General features: G+C 34.3%; 3 protein-coding genes and 1 long non-coding RNA gene across 9 annotated transcripts; 2 read left to right on the top strand and 2 right to left on the bottom strand.

Moving 5' to 3' along the window:
* Nucleotides 1-2,068: 2,068 nt before the first annotated feature.
* LOC111009694 (homocysteine S-methyltransferase 3) lies at nt 2,069-6,538 on the top strand. 3 transcript variants are annotated; one of them, XM_022282872.2, is made up of 8 exons: nt 2,081-2,370; nt 3,626-3,682; nt 4,044-4,270; nt 4,467-4,596; nt 4,710-4,913; nt 5,334-5,405; nt 5,573-5,746; nt 6,120-6,538. In XM_022282872.2, the coding sequence occupies exons 1-7, from the start codon at nt 2,194-2,196 to the stop codon at nt 5,717-5,719; spliced, it is 1,014 nt and encodes a 337-aa protein (XP_022138564.1). In that variant the 5' UTR covers nt 2,081-2,193; the 3' UTR covers nt 5,720-5,746; nt 6,120-6,538. The 3 variants fall into 3 exon arrangements, with proteins under 3 accessions (XP_087982813.1, XP_087982812.1, XP_022138564.1); XM_088126687.1 differs by lacking the exon at nt 6,120-6,538 and having other exon boundaries at nt 2,069-2,370; nt 5,334-5,487; nt 5,573-5,765; XM_088126686.1 differs by lacking the exon at nt 6,120-6,538 and having other exon boundaries at nt 2,076-2,370; nt 5,573-6,083.
* Nucleotides 6,539-8,467: 1,929 nt separating this feature from the next.
* On the bottom strand, nt 8,468-9,173 carry LOC148210502 (uncharacterized). Its single transcript, XR_015792303.1, has 2 exons — nt 9,035-9,173; nt 8,468-8,943 (listed from the first exon to the last, which is right to left on the bottom strand). It is a non-coding gene; the product is annotated as an uncharacterized LOC148210502 (long non-coding RNA).
* Nucleotides 8,942-14,198, top strand: LOC111009695 (type IV inositol polyphosphate 5-phosphatase 7). Of its 4 annotated transcripts, none has more exons than XM_088126685.1 (16): nt 8,942-9,445; nt 9,686-9,762; nt 9,845-9,938; nt 10,330-10,398; nt 10,497-10,581; nt 10,669-10,773; nt 10,971-11,670; nt 11,777-11,970; nt 12,123-12,231; nt 12,343-12,491; nt 12,659-12,889; nt 12,969-13,093; nt 13,268-13,370; nt 13,465-13,609; nt 13,694-13,748; nt 13,869-14,198. In XM_088126685.1, exons 2-11 carry the CDS (start codon nt 9,733-9,735, stop codon nt 12,876-12,878), a joined length of 1,755 nt encoding a protein of 584 aa, XP_087982811.1. In that variant the 5' UTR covers nt 8,942-9,445; nt 9,686-9,732; the 3' UTR covers nt 12,879-12,889; nt 12,969-13,093; nt 13,268-13,370; nt 13,465-13,609; nt 13,694-13,748; nt 13,869-14,198. The 4 variants fall into 4 exon arrangements, with proteins under 4 accessions (XP_087982811.1, XP_087982810.1, XP_022138566.1 ...); XM_088126684.1 differs by having other exon boundaries at nt 9,560-9,762; XM_022282874.2 differs by having other exon boundaries at nt 8,942-9,762; nt 13,872-14,198.
* A 450-nt stretch (nt 14,199-14,648) lies between these two features.
* Nucleotides 14,649-18,282, bottom strand: LOC111009696 (small ribosomal subunit protein eS1). Its single transcript, XM_022282877.2, has 7 exons — nt 18,136-18,282; nt 18,006-18,053; nt 17,757-17,862; nt 16,642-16,779; nt 16,330-16,515; nt 15,159-15,359; nt 14,649-14,934 (listed from the first exon to the last, which is right to left on the bottom strand). The coding sequence occupies exons 1-7, from the start codon at nt 18,144-18,146 to the stop codon at nt 14,842-14,844; spliced, it is 783 nt and encodes a 260-aa protein (XP_022138569.1). The 5' UTR covers nt 18,147-18,282; the 3' UTR covers nt 14,649-14,841.
* Nucleotides 18,283-19,035: the final 753 nt, after the last annotated feature.

The following is a 19,035-nucleotide window of genomic DNA, read 5'->3' as shown; positions in this document are numbered from 1 at the left end:
CACTTTATTAGAAAATGGAGTTCTTTCTCCGCAAGAAAAAGACATGAAATTTTATTTAAAAATAAAAAAAATTAAGAAAAAGACATGAAATATGGGCAATCAAAGAAGGATAATTTTAAGAAATATTTACTTTTTCAGTTTTATATTAATTTCGGGTACAATTGGAAGAGAACAAGAAAAAAGTGCTGAATCAAAACTTATATTTTAATAAGAAAAATGCTTTTAAGCTAGACACGTGTCAAACCCTGGAAACTCAAGTAGGTATGCGTGTCGTATTACTTTTGTGTGTGTGACCTAAGACTGGTTGGATTCTATCCATTTAAATAAAAAAAATAAAAAAGAAAACAGTGCCACGTCAATTTATTTTCCAGCTAATTTTGGTGCTAATATTTGGAGGATTAGACTTTCCTACACGGCATTTTATCTGTCTGAGCTGGTGATCTTTACAGCTAAAATTTAAGATTATTCTTTTTTGTTTTTTTGAGTATAATAAGTGAGGTGGGAATTCGAAATCATGATTTTTTAGTCAGAAATAATTGAAAATTATCGCTAAACTAAACTCATGTTGCTATGATATCTTTAATCTTTGATTCCTTCGACAACAATAATATATAAATTGTGAGGTTGAAATTCTTTTTAACAATTTATATGGAGAAGAAAAAAATATTCATTTTAACAATATTAAACATTTAGAGTTTTATTCAATAATTAAATTATCATTTTTTTGAACCACGACTTTTTAATTAGAGGTATGTGTCATAATCAGTTAAACTATATTTAAGTTGGTATTTTATTTAGTGTGGTGTATACGCTCAATTTTTTTTTGTTTGATTCTTAAATGTTAATTATGACAAAATGGTTAATTAATTGTCCAATAGCTATACAAATTAAAACAAAATGGTGTGTCCTACTCATTAAAAATTCATCTTTGCCAATTCCAGCTTTCATTTATATGATCATCAGTGGATCTCAGTCAAGAGGTTGTAAGTTCAATCCCCACCCTCACATGCTGTACTAAAAAAAATTACAATTTAAAAAATTTGTTTTTTTCATAAAATTAATATGAGGTGGAGAGATTTAAACCTTAAACTTTAAATATCTTAACTACTAAGCTATGTTCATATTGACAACAATATTTTATCGAGTAGAATTATTGTATATAGTTTAGTTTTTTTAGTACTATGAGACATTCAACTTTCAATTCTAAGAAAATGAGTATATTTTATTTACCATTTATTATGCTCCCAGTTATAATATAACTTTACTCCCATTATCTATCACTGATTGGATGTTAAAGTACATTTGCTTAATTAAAAATGGAATACAATCAATTTTAATTTTAAACAACAAAATAAATACTTTATAAATACTTTGATCAATCGTATAAAGTATCTCTTATATGTTTTCTTTCTCAGATAATTATGTGTATCCATACTCTTTATTTAAAAAAAAAGTAAATAAATAAAAACCACGTGGACGTATACTCCCACGTAGTGATATCCTAATTTTCTTTAGAAGAACATTTTAAAAGAAATGACCCATTTTATTTAGGTCGTATATATATGCATAAAATCGTTTTGATACTTTAAATTTTGGCTTGATACTTCAATTTTGTACTTGGTATCTTTTATAATTATCAATTTTACCCTTAAATATATTAAAAGTTATCAATTAAAAAAAATGTTAAAGTTGTTAATACAGCACATGACATGTGCTGATCTAAGTAATAAATTAACTTGTCCAAACATGTTAATAAAATTGATACTTTAACGACATATTAACTATTGATTAATAAACCTCCAATAATTTTTTTTAATACAATAATACGTGACGGTGGAGATTCGAATCCACGACATTTTAGTTTTAGTTATTGAATAAAATTTTTTATATTCAAAATAAAAAAGTTCCAAAACTTAAAAGTTAAATCAAGAATTTAAAAAATATTTTAGTGTCAGATATCTAGTCTTAGGAGTTGGAATGGTAACTTCTAGATTATATTATATATACACACACGAAATGTAATTATTGAAACACAAATGGCATGAATGGAGAGAGCCGTGGGAAATTTTTAACCACAGTAGGGGCGTTTAGGTAATTTCGACATATGTACCTCTGGCTATAAAAGCTTCGAGAAAATTTGCTCGAGTGGCAAGAGCAAGAGCGAAAAGCAGGCCAGTAGTTCCAGCCGAAAGCATGGGTAAAGAAACTGCTGAAATGGCTACCTTCATGACCGATTTTCTCCGGCAGTGCGGCGGCTGCGCCGTCGTAGACGGCGGCTTCGCCACTGAACTGGAGCGCCACGGCGCCGATCTCAACGATCCTCTCTGGAGCGCTAAATGCCTCATCAGTTCCCCTCACCTCGTCCGACGGGTACTATTCGAATCCATAATCTCATATAATTTTTCCGATTGGAATTTGATTCTTCGCTTCAGTAGCAGTACATTTCCTGCGGCGTTCCTCGTGAAACAAGAAATTTGCCTTGATTTTGGATTATCTAGGGCATAACTTCAAGAGATTGTTATTTGCTGTCTGAATCTTATTTTTAGAAATAAACTACTATGAAGGAAATTGTTATCTAATCTTTAAAAAGCTTGTTTATTTTTTCCCTAAAGTTTTGCTACTATTTAAAAAAAAATGGTAGTAAATTACTTTATCCCTAAAATTGCAGTATCTCCTTCCTCCGTTCATTTCTTAAAATATATATATTATATTAATGATTGACGTATTTTAATAAATTAGAATGGAATTTAGTAATAATTTTTATTAGGCAAGCAACTGTTGTTTCTATTTTTAGTAATGCATTATCCCTTGATATATGTGCTTCGTTCTGGGCCGGATAACGGATCGGTTGCCGTAGGCCCAGTATGAGGATAGACGGCCCAACCCTTTTCAAATAACAAACAATTTTTTTTAATATTACAAATCAATAATAAGAAAGAAAATGTTATAGAATGAAGAATTTATTAACGTATGTTTGGTTTTGAAGCTAAAAGGGATTTTTTTTTTTTTTGGCAATTCCTTATTTGAAAATTATATTTAAGAAATATTTATTAGTCTATTCTTATTTTGTTTAAAGCTTATCTAGTACTATCGTGCATATGAATAGTTCACAAAACTATGACTCGGTTCATTTTTCTTATCAAAAAGTTTTAGCTTAAATTTTTTATTTGAACATTTTTTAAATATTACGTGGGTGGAGAGGTACATATGCCTAACTTTATTTTCTTCTTTTTTTTCTCTCTTTAGATTACATAGGCCTTAAATTTTTTTTTCCCTGACTTCTTTTTTTTTTTTTTTTTGAAATATTCCCTGACTGAACATAGGCCTTAACTTTTGAACATTATCATAGTTGGTAATTGACTGTTACATGTTGATGTGAAACTTACGTCTGTAAAAAGGGAGAAAGAGAAATCAAATAAAAGTTTTTGCTTTCTTTTGAGCAATCTTCTCAGGGCTTATTTATTGCACTATGCCTATCTTTCAAAGCACCACTTTCAAAATATAACAAAGCTTTTAAAGAAAATGTATAGTTTTTGAAAATTTTACTTCAATTCATTTGTTTGATTTTCCGGGTATGCTTTAAAATTGTTTCTCCATCAGCTAATGATCTGCTTTAATATGACAGGTTCATTTAGACTACCTTGATGCTGGGGCCAATATCATTTTGACAGCATCTTATCAGGTTCCTTGGCATTTTCAGTTTTTCCTTTTGAATCTTTTCTCCACCCTATTTCACTGTTATAATAAAATCATTTTACAGCTTGTAATTGTTAAATTGCCTCTCACATGGACTTGCATATTAGTTTACCTCATAACTCTTAAGATTCAACCACTATCACTATTACTTGAGAATTGAGATCTAAAACCTTGAAATTATAAGTTTAGTCCTCGGATTTAAAAAAATGTCTAATAGATTAGGGATTTATTAAATACTGTCAGGAATCTATGAGATGTCGTCCTAAAAATTTATAGTTTAACCTTGATTTAATCATTTAATATATTCTAACAGTTGTTAGGAATCCATGATTTCAATATGTATGCAGGCTACAATTCAGGGCTTTGAAGCTAAAGGGTTTTCTAGAGTTGAGGGTGAAGAATTGCTAAGAAAAAGTGTTGAAATTGCACTTGGAGCTCGTGAGATCTATCTTGAACAATGTACGAAGGATTCATGGGATTTCACTGGAAGTGGAGGGGGTTCGAGGAGGCCAACTCTCGTAGCAGCCTCGGTTGGTAGCTATGGTGCTTATTTGGCTGATGGGTCTGAATACAGGTGAGCAAACTTTTAGCCTTATTTTAGTTTGAGTTTTACTATTTGCAATGTTGGACTTCAATGCTTGTAAGAATTATCCTATCAACTACTTCGCTAGGAAAAAATGATTTCAGCCTAAAGCCTTTGGTCCATTTTCCCTTTTTATATACATATATACCTAATTCTTTTTTTACGGTTGTACCTTGCCTTTTTACAGTGGGAAGTATGGTGATTCAGTTACTCTAGAAATGCTGAAAGATTTTCACAGGAGAAGAGTGCAAATTTTGGCCAACTCAGGTGCTGATTTGATTGCATTTGAGACGATTCCAAACAAGTTGGAAGCTCAGGTATGGAAAATGCTGTTATAAACTTGCAGCATTGGGCCACCATTTATCAACAACCCATTGGCAGGGTTCCAGTTTAGCTTCTTTATGCTGCTTATGTGGAATTTGCATTGCAGGCATATTCTGAGCTTCTTGATGAAGAGGGCATTGAAATTCCTGCTTGGTTTTCTTTCAACTCCAAGGATGGAATCAATGTGGTTAGTGGGGATTCTATATCTGACTGTGCCTCCATTGCAGATGCTTCCAACCAAGTAGTTGCTGTAGGAATCAACTGTACTCCTCCCAGATATATTCATGGGCTAATCTCGTCGATTCAGAAGGTAAATTCTGATAATACCATCCCACGACTTCTCTTATATAGGAGTTGTAAAATTGTCATAACACATCTTCATCATCTAACCTGTATCAATCAATATATCATGACAAAGAAAATATAGCCAACCTGAGCATGATTGTGATAATTCAATTGGTTAAGGCATACGTGCTCAATTAAAAAGAGGAGTCTCCATCCCCAAATATCTTTAAACTCAAAGAAAAAAAGATAAAGAGAATATAATGGAGTACAAAACAGATCCAAAGAAGTTGAAATAAGATCTGCCCGCAAATGACATCTTTAATAAATTTGAGGGTTGGAACTAGTGTGTGCTGGATGAATTCCATTCAACCTCCCTTCATGGACAATACCAAGATTTGTCACTTAATGAAAATAATATAAGTTAATTTGGTTATCTGATTGGCAGGTCACTAACAAACCAATAGTGATTTATCCAAACAGTGGGGAGACTTATGATGGTGTGACCAAACAGTGGTTGGTGAGTTTTCTGCTCTTTTACGGTCTCATTCCTTCATGTCAATGTATACCGAAGAGCAAACCGAGAAACCCGTGAGGGTCAGGTTCGCTCTTCCTCATCCCGTTGCCCTTGTCTTTGTTTTCTGTTTCTCCTCTGAACAATTGTGGTTGCTTCTTTTTTTGCTGCAGAAATCTGACGGAACGATAGAGGAAGACTTTGTATCATATGTAAGAAAGTGGAAGGAAGCCGGAGCTTCTCTGTTTGGTGGGTGTTGCAGGACCACTCCAAAAACCATCAGAGGCATAGCAAAAGCGCTTTTTTATAAAACTTTTTAAGCTGTTTCCCTCCATTTACGAGCTTTGGTATGTATTACACCCAACATCAGACAACTTCTCTCCATCCCTCTCTCTTACTCTGAGTTGTAAAAAGGAAAATAAAGGCTTGTTTATAACACAAGTGTTCGAAGGAAACCCGAAAGCTGAAACAATGCGATCGGTAGTTTGAAATTACAAGATATATCTGGTCGTTGGGGAGCAGTCACATTCAATTATCTTCCAAATAGAGATTTTGAACTCTAAGATGTCTTGTTAACTATTAAATTTAAAGATAAGGTTTGTTGTTAGGTGTGATATAGCCTAAATAATCATGATCTTCAAGAGAGTGATGGTGTAATTATGTATAACATTTGAAACTTTTGTATGTTCTAAGGATTTCTTTTTTCCCTTTCTTTCACAGATTTCCATGTTTATGACAAGTGCTCAAGTATTCACAAGCTTCTTGAGGATGCAATAATTTGAAATGATTGATGGTTCCATTTGCAAACCACCAAATGCAAACTGTGTCCCAAAACCAGAAAGGAAAAGAGAAGCCCATATGCTTGAAGACAAAGGCAAGCAATTCAATTCCAAGTCTCTGCTCCTACTTTTGACTGCCTAATTAAATCTTTATGATTTGGCTTTAGATTCTCTGAGAGGGAAAGTGAGAGCCCATGTTGTTGGGTTCTACAGCAAAATAATTTTTTTGGCCAAGCCTGGTTGTCCTACTGGTAGAGCCAATATATTTTATGCTCTTGTTTGTATCAAAAGTTAATTAAAAAATATTGCCTAATGAATTTTCTCCTGTAATAGAAATATGATGCTGCATGGTTGATGGTATTTGAATTTAGTGAGTCTTTCAAGAGTTACAGGGGCGGAATGTTTGGAGTATGGGTTCGACATATTAAGCACGAGAATTATAAGGACTTTGAAAAATTATGTTATGTTTAGAAAGTTGAAATTTAAGAAAATTGTACGAGAAAGTAAGTTTGGGGTGCAAGTTAGGGCTACCGTAGAAATTCATGGATTTGTCCCATAAATTTCAGGCTTCACAAACTTACGGGACAAACATGGTTGTACCAATATTGTTTCAAGTTTAAATCACCCAGATTTAAATCCTCATCCCAAACTCTGACACAATTTAAATTTTTGTTATGGGTTCAAAATTCAAGTGAATAAAATTATTATCTAAAGAGGGGATTTGGGTCGGATAAAAAATGTTTTTAGTCCATTGAAAGCACTTTTCCAAATTTTTCTTAGCTTATGGTTGGGTAATATTAAAATACACTGAAATAAGAGAAATATTTTATTAGCTAGCATTGTTTCTAAAAAGTATTCTCAATAATAAGTTCTTTCATTTAAAGGTGTGGGATAAAATTACTATATGTGACTTTAACATGAGATAATAAAGATTTTGTATCAAATTGTTAAATTTTATTTAGTAATGTAAAAAGAACTTAAATGTACTCCATACTAACGTAAAAAGATTGAGTTCTATACGTTTGAAAGGAAAGGTTTTATAGTTAGATTGTATATGAATGATATTTTTTTAAGATTCAAACATGCATATAAAACAATCTTTTACATTTTGAATTGCCAAAAACAAAAACAAGATTATATTTGAGATGATATTTCATGGAATATTTTAATTTTGAAGGCTAAAAAGAAAAGAAAAAAGAAAGAAAGAAGAAGATACAGAGAGAAGACTTCTTTAATTGTGAAAAACATGGCCCATTCTTTAGTTGATGTGATTAATCACTCAACATGATCTTTTCTTAAGAGATGCTGTTCAACCCAGACTTTTCTTTTCTCTTTGTTTTACATCCAAATAATTCTCTCAACACTCAGACAAGTCATGAAAAAAAAAAGAAGAAAAAAAAAAGAGAGAAAAAAAGTTTCTGATTTCATTCCATTTTCTTGAAGGATAATCAATCATTTTGAGTTGATTAGACAGCATTTCTTGATATGAAAACAATGGAGATCCACTCATTACACTATCGAACGTGAGTGTCTATTTCTCAAGTCAGACCACTTTAAAAAATAGAAAATAAAAGTTTGAATTGAGATTTTAATTTTTTTTTTCATTTGGTCACTGTTTAGCATTTTCTTTTTCTTTGTATTATCATTTGCTGTAGTTTTTCAACGTGAAAATTTGTTTCTTATGACATCACCTAACAGTAACGTGACAATGTTATATTTTGAGTTATGCTTGTTGTATCAATGTTAAACTTCTATGAAATGATTTTTTAAGTGAGCCGGCATCTTTATAAGAAAAAATTTGAATAAATTGTAATTGATCTTCGTTTAAGTTTCAAACAACTCACCAAATAAGGATCATGTAAGTTTATTATCAACTAATTATAACATCTACAGGTGAAAAGAGTGTTTGGAATATGATTTTAATGTCTTAAGCTTTAAGGGAAATGCTTAAGGTTTAGCTTGAGTTTCAGAAAATTTTATGATGGCTTAGAAAGTGGGGTACTATTCAAGAGTTTTCTCTTCCAACTAAAGTAGAACTCCTCTCCCAAATACGACTTAGGCTTAGAAAGTTGAACCGATATCTCAAGTATTTTTTGTCCTACCTCTATTTGTTGAGCTAAAAAAAACTGAGCATAATCTATTCCACCTAGGTCATTACATCAATTATTGGCCTGAATTTTTATTTGTTAGTTTGAATGGTATTATTTGAAATAAATGCAAAAGTGTGTTTTTTTTCTCAAAAAGGAAAAAAAAAAAAAGAAGAAGGCAGATGAGCATGAAGAAAGGATCTCCATATGAATATTGGTTGATGAGCTGATGAGTATATATTTAATATGGTGTCCCAGCGTTGGAATGTTCCACCATCAGCTCACTAAATTTTGTCGTCAGATTTTCAAGTTTGCTCCAACTGAATTGACCACTGATAAGGCTCAATAATTATGAGCTTTAGGAATAAACCCACAAGGAAAGCGACGCCCTTTTTGATGATATGCATACCAACAACACTCAATCAAATTACCCTCTCTCATCAAATTTCAACTAATCTCTCTCTTTCTCATTACATCTATGATCTAATCTTCTCAAAAACCCCTCTTTGATTACACATAATCATGTTTAGTTGAATTTCAGTGATCCTGCCTTTGAATTTTTTACTTAATCCAAGCTTCACGGTTTCTGAACCCTCAAAAATTCTTCTTCCATTTGGTCGAATTTGGGGTCTCCGAGAAGTTACTTGTACAGTGTTCAAAAGGGTATTCGAGAACCGCCTGAATTTATGTACAGAAGTAAAATTTGAGAGAATCCCAAATGGAGAAGGTAGAAGAACTGAGAGAGAAAAGCAAGATTTGTGGAATGTACCTATGGATTTGTTAAGTGGGTACCCCATATTGCAGCTAGAGCTTCGCGTTTGTGCCTTTTTGCAACTGGTTTGGTGGACCATAATGGGGAGAAGGAGGAGGAAGGAGATAGATGCAATCTCGCCTTCACTTCACTGGACCACTGGGGTTGAAATTTTTTCTATGGTTAAGAATGAAGAGATCCCTACTATTAAACCCCTCTGCCCCTCCCTCCTCCATTTTCTCTCTCTTTTCGCTCTCTATACTGTTCAACTTTGTACTTCACGGTTATTGGGGAGCGGCCCTCTTTTGCAAATCACAGAGAGTTGAAGATAAATCAGCTTCCATCTCTCTCCCTTCCCTTTTCTCTTAATTTTTACTGCATTGTCTTCTCCTGATTCAGAATCTGGCTCATCGCCTCTCATGCCTCCAAGTTTGTTTCCAGTCTCTCCCTATTCTGTTGAGAAGAATGCATTTGTCATTTTATTCTTCTGTTGATTGTTACTGGGTTTATTTTGCTGATTTGGGGGGACAACTGAGTGAACAGGGAAACTTTGGATTGCATGTCATTGTGTTCAACTTTAAAGGCTACCTTCCATTTGGGGGAGGGAAATCCTTCTCAGGGCTCGCTTTATCTCTTTCTTTCTTCTGACTACTGTTCATTTACCTAAAGAGAGCCCCAAGGAAGCAGGGGAAGCTGCATGAAGAATCAGAGGAACAATGAGCGATGGGAATTCGAAGAAAAACAAGGTGTTTCACTTTCTCTACTTTAAGCAAGTAATTTTCCTGATAGAAATTTTGACGTTAGTTTCTTTGCAATTGTTTGATTCAGCTCTCATGGTCAAAGAAGATGGTTACCAAATGGTTCAATATCAAGAGTAAAAGCGAAAGTGAAGATTATCAGGCAGATCATGGTGTTTATAGAGGTGATTCTCAAACGCTTTCGTTCTCCATAGTTTCATTATATGGTAGAAGATTTTCTTGGTTTGGGATCAGAGATTTTTCTCCTCTAATACCACAGTAGTAATATCATCTCAGATCTTGTGTTGGTATCCTTGTTGAATCTCAAATCCGAATGTATGATTCTACTACACTGCTATATCGGTTTCTTGTTTCTCTTGATTTCCGTTGTACACAAATCTCAAATTCACAATTGACATGTTTTCTGAAACCAAATAAGGAATTTAGATATTTGCCTTGTCGCGATTATACCGTCCCCTTTCATACAGCTCTCAAATTAGTTATAGTAATGGATTATCGGTGTTAGAAGCTGAGATGGTAAAAGGTTCATGTGCTAATAGTGTCTCCCTTGTCCAGGAGGTGATGTTGAGTACAGGACAAGCATCTCAGAGAAAGAAAATTACAATTGTGAGAAAAGCAGAACAGGTTCAGTATTATCAATCTGTCATTTCATTTTTAAACCAATACACTTTTTAAATCCTTGAATCATTTTGCGCTTTTTCTCTGTCAATCTTACCCCACAGATAAATCTAGTAAGAACATTGAGCATATCCAGAATGGACATATGAATCTCAACAATCCTCGTATTGTAGACGTACAGAACTATAGGTGTATATGATTCTTTCCTTTTAAAGCATTGGTTTACATGTTTTTGTTGATCTGTAACTATAACTCCTCCGTTTGTTTTGGGAGCAGCATTTTTGTTGCTACATGGAATGTTGGTGGCAGATCCCCTCCTAGTACTTTAAGTTTAGAAGACTGGCTTCATACCTCAGCCCCTGCAGACATTTATGTACTGGGGTATGAATCGATTTGTTACATCTAACCCTGCATTTTCTGCCAAATTTTTTCAGTTTCAGCTCTTGATTTCTTTCTAAACTGAAACTGAAATTATTATGATGCCGTGATTTATGGTGTGCACACATACTAGCCTGAAACACCTAGGGTTGTCAAAAAAGACAACTTAAAATTTCATCCACTTCTACTATGCCTTTCAGATTTCAAGAGATAGTACCACTGAATGCTGGTAATGTGTTGGGCGCAGAGGACAATGGCCCTGCCAGAAAATGGCTGTCCCTAATTCGGAAAATGCTAAACAGTCATCCTGGAACCAGTGGAGTTGAAGGGTGCTACATGCCATCCCGCATCCCGGAACCAGTTGTAGAATTAAATGACGATTTTGAAGAGTCATTGAGGCTCAAGAACTCATCTTTCTTTCTTCGTCCATCTTTTCATACAACTAATAACTGGAAACCATCTAATGACCCATCAACTGCACTGCCTCAACTTGATGGAAGATTCAGCATCTCTAATCATGTAATCCTTGATCACCGGCCTAGTGACTATGAATCTAGTTTCAGATGGGGACACCGGCTAAGCAACTATACCAGGCAAAGTGATTATTGTAGGCAAAGCAATGAATCAAGGCCAAGTGACTATTCAAAATGGGGATCATCCGAAGATGATGGATGCCTTGGGGATTCAACAAGTGATGCTGTATTCTCACCACCATTATATGGTGGATCCACATCCAAGGAGGACGGACGCAGGATGGGACATCAGTATTGCTTGGTTGCTAATAAACAGATGGTTGGCATTTTTCTCACAATATGGGTCAGGAGCGAATTGAAGGATAGCATACGAAACATGAAAGTATCTTGTGTTGGTAGAGGATTGATGGGTTACCTAGGAAATAAGGTATCAATTTGAGTAGGTATAGTATTTTGCATCTTTTTATGGTTCCCCAGAAGTATGGAAGAACTTGTTATTAAGTAAATTACTATATTATGCATGTTTACTACAGGGATCCATTTCAATCAGCATGTCTTTGCATCAAACAAGCTTTTGCTTCATCTGTAGTCACTTAACATCTGGAGAGAAACAGGGTGATGAGTTGAGAAGGAATTCGGATGTAATGGAGATACTGAAGAAGACCAGGTTTCGGTGTGATCGAGGCTTACCTCATCAGAAGTCACCACAAACAATATTTGAGCATGAGTAAGATCCTTACCCTCGAGTGTCCAGGTTTTCATGTGTTGAAGTCATGAACCATAAATACCTATTTTCCATGTCATTCAATCAGTTTGATGTTATTTGTCTACCAACATTGTCTTTAGTAATTTAACAATGCATGAGTTGATCTTATGCAGTCGAATTATTTGGTTTGGGGATTTAAATTACCGAATCGCCCTTTCTCACCGCTCTGCCAAGGCACTTGTTGAGATGCAAAATTGGAGAGTATTGCTCGAGAATGATCAGGCATGTATATAACTCTTCGTGTGACACTGTAGTTTTTGTGTTCTAAATGCTTTGTTCTTCTTGGTATCCTTCGTAATAGAACTTTTTGTTTGACCATTCCTTTCTTTCCAGCTACGAAATGAGCAGAATTGCGGCCGAGTCTTTGTGGGATGGAATGAATGCAATATATATTTTCCACCCACTTACAAATACTCAAATAATTCAGACCAATATTCAGGGGACGGTATATACCGAAAGGAGAAACGTAGGACTCCTGCTTGGTAAGAACACCTTTCAAGCAAAATGGGCAAATTTGTTTAAATTTATCCCACATGCTTGATAAATTAATAGAAAGCAATGATACAGGGAGATGGGAGAAGAAGCTCATTTGCAATTTTTAGTGCACCTACCAGAATCTTTATATCTATCTGTTGATTTGTATTTGAAGGTGTGATCGGATTTTGTGGTATGGAGAAGGTCTCCAACAGTTATCCTATGTCCGGGGTGAGTCCCGGTTTTCAGATCATAGACCTGTTTATGGCATATTTTGTGCTGAGGTTGAGTCAAATCATGGCCAATTGAAAAAAAACATGAGTTCTAGTTCCAAGATTGATGTGGAGGAGCTCCTACCACACTCTCATGGATATACTGAACTCAACTTCTTCTGAAAGTTTTTTGTGTAAGCTCTCTCTCTCTCTCAAAGAACTGTGAATGTGAGAGGTCCCAGTTTATCTCAGCATGGTTCTTTTTACCTGCAGAAACCCACTCGAAGCGCTTACTCTCTCTTCGCCACAAACCAACTATGAAAGCAACCACAAAAGCGCTTCCTCTTACGCCACAAACGGACCATGGAAGCAAAATAATATTCAATAAATAATTTCAGGTGGAACTACTTTACATTGTAATAGCCTTCCAATTTCAACCTTCCTCTAAACTGATATAATAAATTGGCATAATGTGAGAAAACATAGTTATGAAACAGCATTATCATGTTTGCCATGGTGAACTTTGCAACTCAATTTGAATATGGAAGCTTGGTTCCTTTTTGTTAATGCAGGGAAATTCTGAACCATTGGTGGATTTGCTCCATATTACAGCCATGCTGGTGAGAGGAAATTTCGAATAGTACTCGGAACGCTTTCATGTCCAGAAAGCAGGAGGTTCAGTCTGCCCTCCAAATGCTGGTTTTTCTTTTGGTTCACTTCTCTTCCATAACTGTTCTTACTTTTCTTTTTCTTTTCTTCTACTTGGCAGGTGTTGGATTACCTAGAATCTGTTTCCCAGAGATCATGATCTCAGTTATCAACATTAAACACTCATATTTCTGTGTCCCAATTCTGAAACACCCAACTTCATTGGAAAAGTTGCATTCTTTCTGCACTGCTCAACATAAGTTCAGGTACTTTGCTTTGTGCATCAATCATCTTTCTTCGTAATGATATAGTTCGTCAAAACGCGACTATAACGCTGAACTTGTGAATAGGTAATTGATCTTTGGCTGGAATATACAATCACTTGAATCTCCAGCCAAATAACAGGTAAATGCATACTGTCTATGTAACCCTTTTCAGTGAAACTCTCGACACTTGAAACAGGTCTTCTGAAAAATGGAACATTACACAGTATTATTGAATGTTGACAGCCCTTTGCTTTTGCAGCAGGAATTTTTCTGACGTGAGAGAATATCAAGATACAAGGAGTGAAGAACGGCATTGAAAATTTGGAATTTTTGGTACAGAAACAAAATATGAGCCCAAAAATCAACCAGAAAGTCTTCAACCTTCCATTTCTTTGTTCATATTTTCCCTCTTGTTTCCAATGGTGGCAATCCTCGACAATCTAGCACAGGTTTGTGATATTTAAGGAGGCATTAATAGAGATTTTCAAATATATCATTCAAGAGATTATAAAAAACAAGATGCCTAACTGGGTTGTAATTGAGAAAATTCATCAGAACCAATCTTTAATAATATACCATTCAAATGCAACACGACTGATTCCGTTAGTCGGACACAACAAAAACTCGGGAATAAATTTTTATTATAAAATAATATTTTTATTTATATTTTAGAACAAATGAAAAATAAAAATAAAAAAAGAACTACACAATTTTTTGAATGTTGCCATCAAAGTTAATAAAAACATAATTGTAAAATACTTGGAATACTTTTAAAAAATTAAAAACAAAAAATAAGAAATAAGAATATTACAAAAGGATCGAAATCGCTGCCAAATTTTGAAAATCATTCAGTTACCAAATGGATCCAAAATTATATTATTCAATTCGCTTTCGCTGAGAACTGAAAATTTGGCCTACAGTAACACAAGTTTCACCATCAAAATAGCCATTGGCAAATTCTGTAGCTGAATGAAAGCAACTCCTTCAGACGGCAAACTAAGAACCTTAAAGATAATGCCAGTGGAATGCATCACATGGGTATTCAAATGGTTCCAGTGAATAATACTTGATTTTAAAAGCAGAAAGTATTTTTCATAGTCAAAATCGCTGATTATCTCTGATTTCTCACCTTCACGGAAACACAATACAACTATAGCTAAAACGGGAAAAATAAAAAATAAAAGGCCAGTTCATTCATAAATATAAAAAAAGTTGACTCAAGATTCCATTTTTCATGCCCCAACGACTTCGGTAGCACCCTCGACAACTTCATCAGCAGGCCTATCTACTTTCACGCCAACATCTTCCGAATAATCACCATGAACCTGTACACAATCAATGAAAACGGTTCGTTGGTAATGATGATAAAAGTGATTGCAACCAACTTCACAATCTCAACTGATGTAAGCATTTACTTGAATACTAAATTGAAGCAAGCATACTGTAGAGCAGATTTGTAATGAATCTTTCAAGGAATGAAAATGGAGGGTAAAAATGTGGGAGACAAGGTAATCAGAAGATTGGATAAGGGGGCAACATAGTTGTATACCTCCATCAACTTTCCAAGATCAAACTTGGGAGCTTTCAAGATCTTGACCTTCCGGATAAAAACATTTTGTAGAGGGTATATGCTAGAAGTTGCCTTCTCAATTTCCTTTCCAATGGATTCAGGGATGAACTTACGGACCAACTCTTTCAGATCACATGAAGTTGCCTGGTTGACCATGATCTCCCTCATCTTTCGACGGATCTGTAATAACAAACTATAGTTAACAAACAGTAACAGATTGCCTGGTTGATAGTGAATCATCAATCTCATTCTCGTGTCCCTCAAAATCAGACTCATTTCACATAAACATATTTCTTTCCATGCAAGAACACAAAAACGTAGGCTAAGGCTGAGTACTCTGTTTAAAATGTATAACTAATTATTCAAAATATAAAATTGTAGTGTAAAAAATATTCACTAAATAAATAACTTGTTATAATTGAACTAATAAAACAACTAAGATTGATGTACTAAAAACATCAGGAAAAAAAACAACTATAATTTGCTATCCGTCAAGATAAATAAGAACTCATTAACCATAGATAAGTTAAATCTAGTCTAACACAAGAGTTAAAAATCCATTCTTAGAAAAACACAAATGATACAATTGTTTTGTATACAGTTCTAAGTAAACTAATCCTCAAACCTAGAAAAACTATTGTCAACAGCTGGAAGTAGGAAAATGGAGAAGAAAAAATATCAACGACAATCAAAATAAGTGATAGTAACTGCATCCCTTTCTATCGGAAAACAGAGAATGAAAAAATACAAAGGGGTATATAAAAAATGGACCAACAAAAGAAGCAAACAAACAACTAAGCTAAATATACAAAGAAACAACTCCAATCCAAAAGGACAAGCCTGAAGGATAGTAACTATAGCCGTGGAAAAGGTTGAAAAAAGTCCCAGTGGCTTAGGCTAACACAAAAGAGGTAAAATGCTACAATCAGAAAGATAAAATTAGAATAAGGTAAGAGACATGCTACACTAATTAACAATACATAACATAGTGCAAACAATGCTCTCATACATGCCACTGTAAAAGAAAATGTGTTGGCCAGAGGGTTTTTTCATTCATCGATATCCAATATCCTCCTTCCCAGTATACTCAACATAGAAATTTAGGACACCAATGAAAACTTTAATTTGGTGAAAGATGACGTGTAGTAACCTGTCTAATCTGACTGGATTGTGCATAACAGGTCCTCTTGACCTGGTTTGGGCGTCTCTTGGTAAATCCAATGCAGAACATCCTCAGAGTATAATTGTCTGTGGTCTTAACATCCACGTGAGCTTCTATTAATGTATGCCACTTCCTCACCAATGACCTCAATTTATCAGTAGTAAAATTCATTCCCTGAGCACAAATGGAAGTTTTAGAATTCAAAAACTTTATTCCATGGATCATGACAAGGTTGAAAAAAAATATTTTTGAAGAAAGCTTCCATAACAACTCCAAAGAAATAAGATAACCCATTCATACCCAGAAATTAGTTAGAACATTCCTCCCTTGAACATCTTCAGCTCTCAATCTAATCTTTCTGTAGGCGTGCTCCTCATCATCCTGAAGGTCAGCCAGTGATACCTCGAACACTCTATGTTTAAGCCCCTCAGAAGCAATCTGGTGAAATAACAATTATTAGCATCTTAAAAGACACAAGCAAGAAGAAAAATTACAACACCATAAGAGAACTAATTGCCATAGAAATCTACAAGTACAATAATACATCCAGATCTCACATTCTACCATCTAACATCAATTACCCAAGGTACAATACACAATTCGCTTGAATAATTTAGATTCAACATAAAAGAATAACGTTTACAATCCTTGCGATGATACAATATGCAGCATGTTGAAAAACAAATGCATCTAGTTAATATACAAAATGAATGACTTTAGAGTGTGTTTGGGAGTGATTTCATCATTGTCAAAATCGGGATTGATATAAAATGCAGCATGTATAAAAACAAATGCATCTAATTAATATACAAAATGAATGACTTTAGCGTGTTTGGGAGTGATTTCATCATTGTCAAAATCGGGATTGATATAAAATGCAGCATGTATAAAAACAAATGCATCTAATTAATATACAAAATGAATGACTTTAGTGCGTTTGGGAGTGATTTCATCATTGTCAAAATCACTTTCTTCTCGTTGATCATGTTTTGCAAATTAAAATTGATTTTAGTAAAGTTAAAAAATCCCTTTAAATTAATTTTTAAGTTATCACTCGGATGAAATCACTAATTATACCATCACGCCCAAGCACACCCTAGTACCACCACATCAGCAGAAATTCCTAAACCGCCACAGAAACCATACTTTCTCCAATACATTATACATCACTAGGACTCGTATTTATGTTCTTTTTCACTTCTTATATGTGCCTAAATAATGTTGTGCTCTTACACGTGAAATAACATCCAGACGTCTTCATCTAAGAGAAAACACAGCTATTCGTATGAATAAGGGAAAATAAAAAAACTTTCGCATGAAAACTAGAGCAAAAGTAGATGAAGAGAGCAAAGACATGAGCGGAAATAACCAAAGAAACTATGAATGAAGGATAGCGAATACTGCGTCGAATTTACCTTGGTACCCTGCGTACGAGTTACGAGAGTCTTCCCGACGTTCTTGACACTGAACACGGAAGGAGCCTTGATATCGTACCAGTCCTTCTTTGCAAATGGGTCAACACTAAAGGATCCACACATGAACGAAAACAAATTAATAAACCCATCGATTGAGCATATGGAAATCAAAACAAACAAAACCCCCACGATATTATAAGCTTAGATCTGATAATGAGAACTTTCTAGAGAAGAGAACAAGAGACTTACGCCTTCTTCTTGCCACCCTTTTTACCTTTCGAAATCCTCTTGTTTTTTCTGCAATTATAAGAAAAAATATTGAATCAGTGAATAGTCAAACGTAGAATGAAGCGAGGGGAGGAACGGAGACGAAGGATACCCGACAGCCATGGTTGGACGAGTTGAGAAGCTTAGAGCAGCTCCAGAGGAAGAAAAACCAGCGAGAGTGAAACGAAACGGCTGTGCCAAAACCCTAATCTGGTCTCTTTAAATAGGTCCTCGGCTTCTTAATTTTCTTTTTTCTTTTCCTTTTTTTTTCCTTTGAAGATGCTACAGGTTAATTAGGTTTGCTTGCCTCCTGCCATTGTCAAAATTACAATCTTAGCCTCCCTAATCTAATTAATTAATAAATTAAATTGAACCTTTTCTTTTATAAAATTTAAATTGAACCTTGGATAGGCTAAATAAGTTTATATAAACTTTGAAGTTTTAATTCCAAATTAAACTAAAAATTATAAGGGACACTTATCAATCATAACAAATTTAAACTAAAAATTAAAATTATCATCCATAGATATTTGGCAAACAGTCAATTTCCATTGTGAGCAGATTTAATCATGTCACAGTAAAAGTATCAGTCAAAAGAGTGATATTGCCACATGCGAGATAAATTTTTAAATGTAGGTTGTTGGCTCGAATTTAATTTTCCCTACATTTTTATTTATATTTGAAATAGATTTACATGTGTTTTTAGTTGTATTACAGTTGAAGGTGGAGAGCTTCTTAATCATGTTCAAGTATTTATTCACTCCGAGAATGATCAATTTTAATTAAAATAATGGGGACAGAAACAAACCTACAAATTTAAGATGAATACAAATAATGTGGATATAACTCATCAGTGACATATTATCAACTCGATAATAATTTGCACAAAGAGAGGATAAAGGCAGGCAAGACAAACTATTTGTCCTTACACTAACTCGTAAGCTTCTTTTTTGTTAGACTAATTATTGATATCGACTAAATTTATATCCACAAAGAGGACAAAAAAATACTT

This window comes from Momordica charantia (assembly GCF_013281855.1).
Source record: "Momordica charantia cultivar OHB3-1 chromosome 7 unlocalized genomic scaffold, Mcharantia_2.0 BLBB01000007.1, whole genome shotgun sequence".
Taxonomy (NCBI): domain Eukaryota; kingdom Viridiplantae; phylum Streptophyta; class Magnoliopsida; order Cucurbitales; family Cucurbitaceae; genus Momordica; species Momordica charantia.
The sequence above is the reverse complement of the archived record's forward strand: the minus strand, read 5'-3'. Positions and strand labels throughout refer to the sequence as shown.